The 809-nt window shown below is 58.6% G+C and overlaps 1 protein-coding gene across 1 annotated transcript in view; it reads right to left on the minus strand.

The window, feature by feature from the left end:
- The window catches only part of VPS52 (vacuolar protein sorting 52 homolog (S. cerevisiae)), a gene marked incomplete at both ends in the record, with an annotated part of 3,392 nt that extends 2,730 nt beyond the window's left edge, over positions 1-662 (minus strand). The window contains 2 exons of the mRNA XM_009080047.1: positions 459-534; positions 610-662. Coding sequence (XP_009078295.1) covers positions 459-534; positions 610-662 — 129 coding nt within the window. The remainder of the gene's footprint in view (positions 1-458; positions 535-609) is intronic.
- Positions 663-809: the final 147 nt, after the last annotated feature.

Below are 809 nucleotides of genomic sequence, written 5' to 3' on the forward strand. Positions count from 1 at the left end.
GCTCTTCTAGCCCAGTTTGGGTCACTTTTAGGTCATTTGGGGTCACTTTGAAAAGGTTTTATGACACCTGCAGGAGCTTGGGGACACCTGGAAGGGTTTGGGGACACCTGGAAGGGTCTGGGGACACCTGGAGGAGCTTGGGGACACCTGGAAGGGTTTGGGGACACCTGGAAGGGTCTGGGGACACCTGGAGGAGCTTGGGGACACCTGGAAGGGTTTGGGGACACTTTGAGGACACCTTGGGGACACTCTAGCCCAGTTTGAGTCACTTTTAGGCCATTTGGGGTCACTTTGAAAAGGCTTTGTGACACCTGGAGGAACTTGGGGACACATGGAAGAGTTTGGGGACACCTGGAGGAGCTTGGGGACACCTGGAAGGGTTTGGGGACACCTGGAAGGGTCTGGGGACACCTTGGGGACACCTTGGGGACACCAATCCCCACGGAATATGGGGATACAATCCTGGATGGAAGCTCTTTCCACCTCCTGCAGCTCCAGCTCCACCTGGCGGGAATATTGCCGCAGGTCCACGCCCTAGGGACGGAGAGGGTGGCACAGGTGACACCTGTGTCACCTGGGGGGGAGGGGGGACAGGGGGACACTCCTCACCGTCTGCAGAGCCTCCTGCACCAGAGCATCCTCCAGGTTCTCCTGGATGTGAACTGGGAAAGGGAGGAACGGTCAACTGGAGAAACTGGGAGATCCCAGTGGCACCTGCGGCACCTGAGACTCCCAGAGTGTCACCTGTGCCACCTGAGACCCCCAGAGAGTCACCTGTGCCACCCGAGACCCCCAAATAGGTCCCTGAT

The sequence above is a fragment of the Acanthisitta chloris genome, unplaced genomic scaffold (assembly GCF_000695815.1).
Source record: "Acanthisitta chloris isolate BGI_N310 unplaced genomic scaffold, ASM69581v1 scaffold3458, whole genome shotgun sequence".
Lineage (NCBI taxonomy): Eukaryota > Metazoa > Chordata > Aves > Passeriformes > Acanthisittidae > Acanthisitta > Acanthisitta chloris.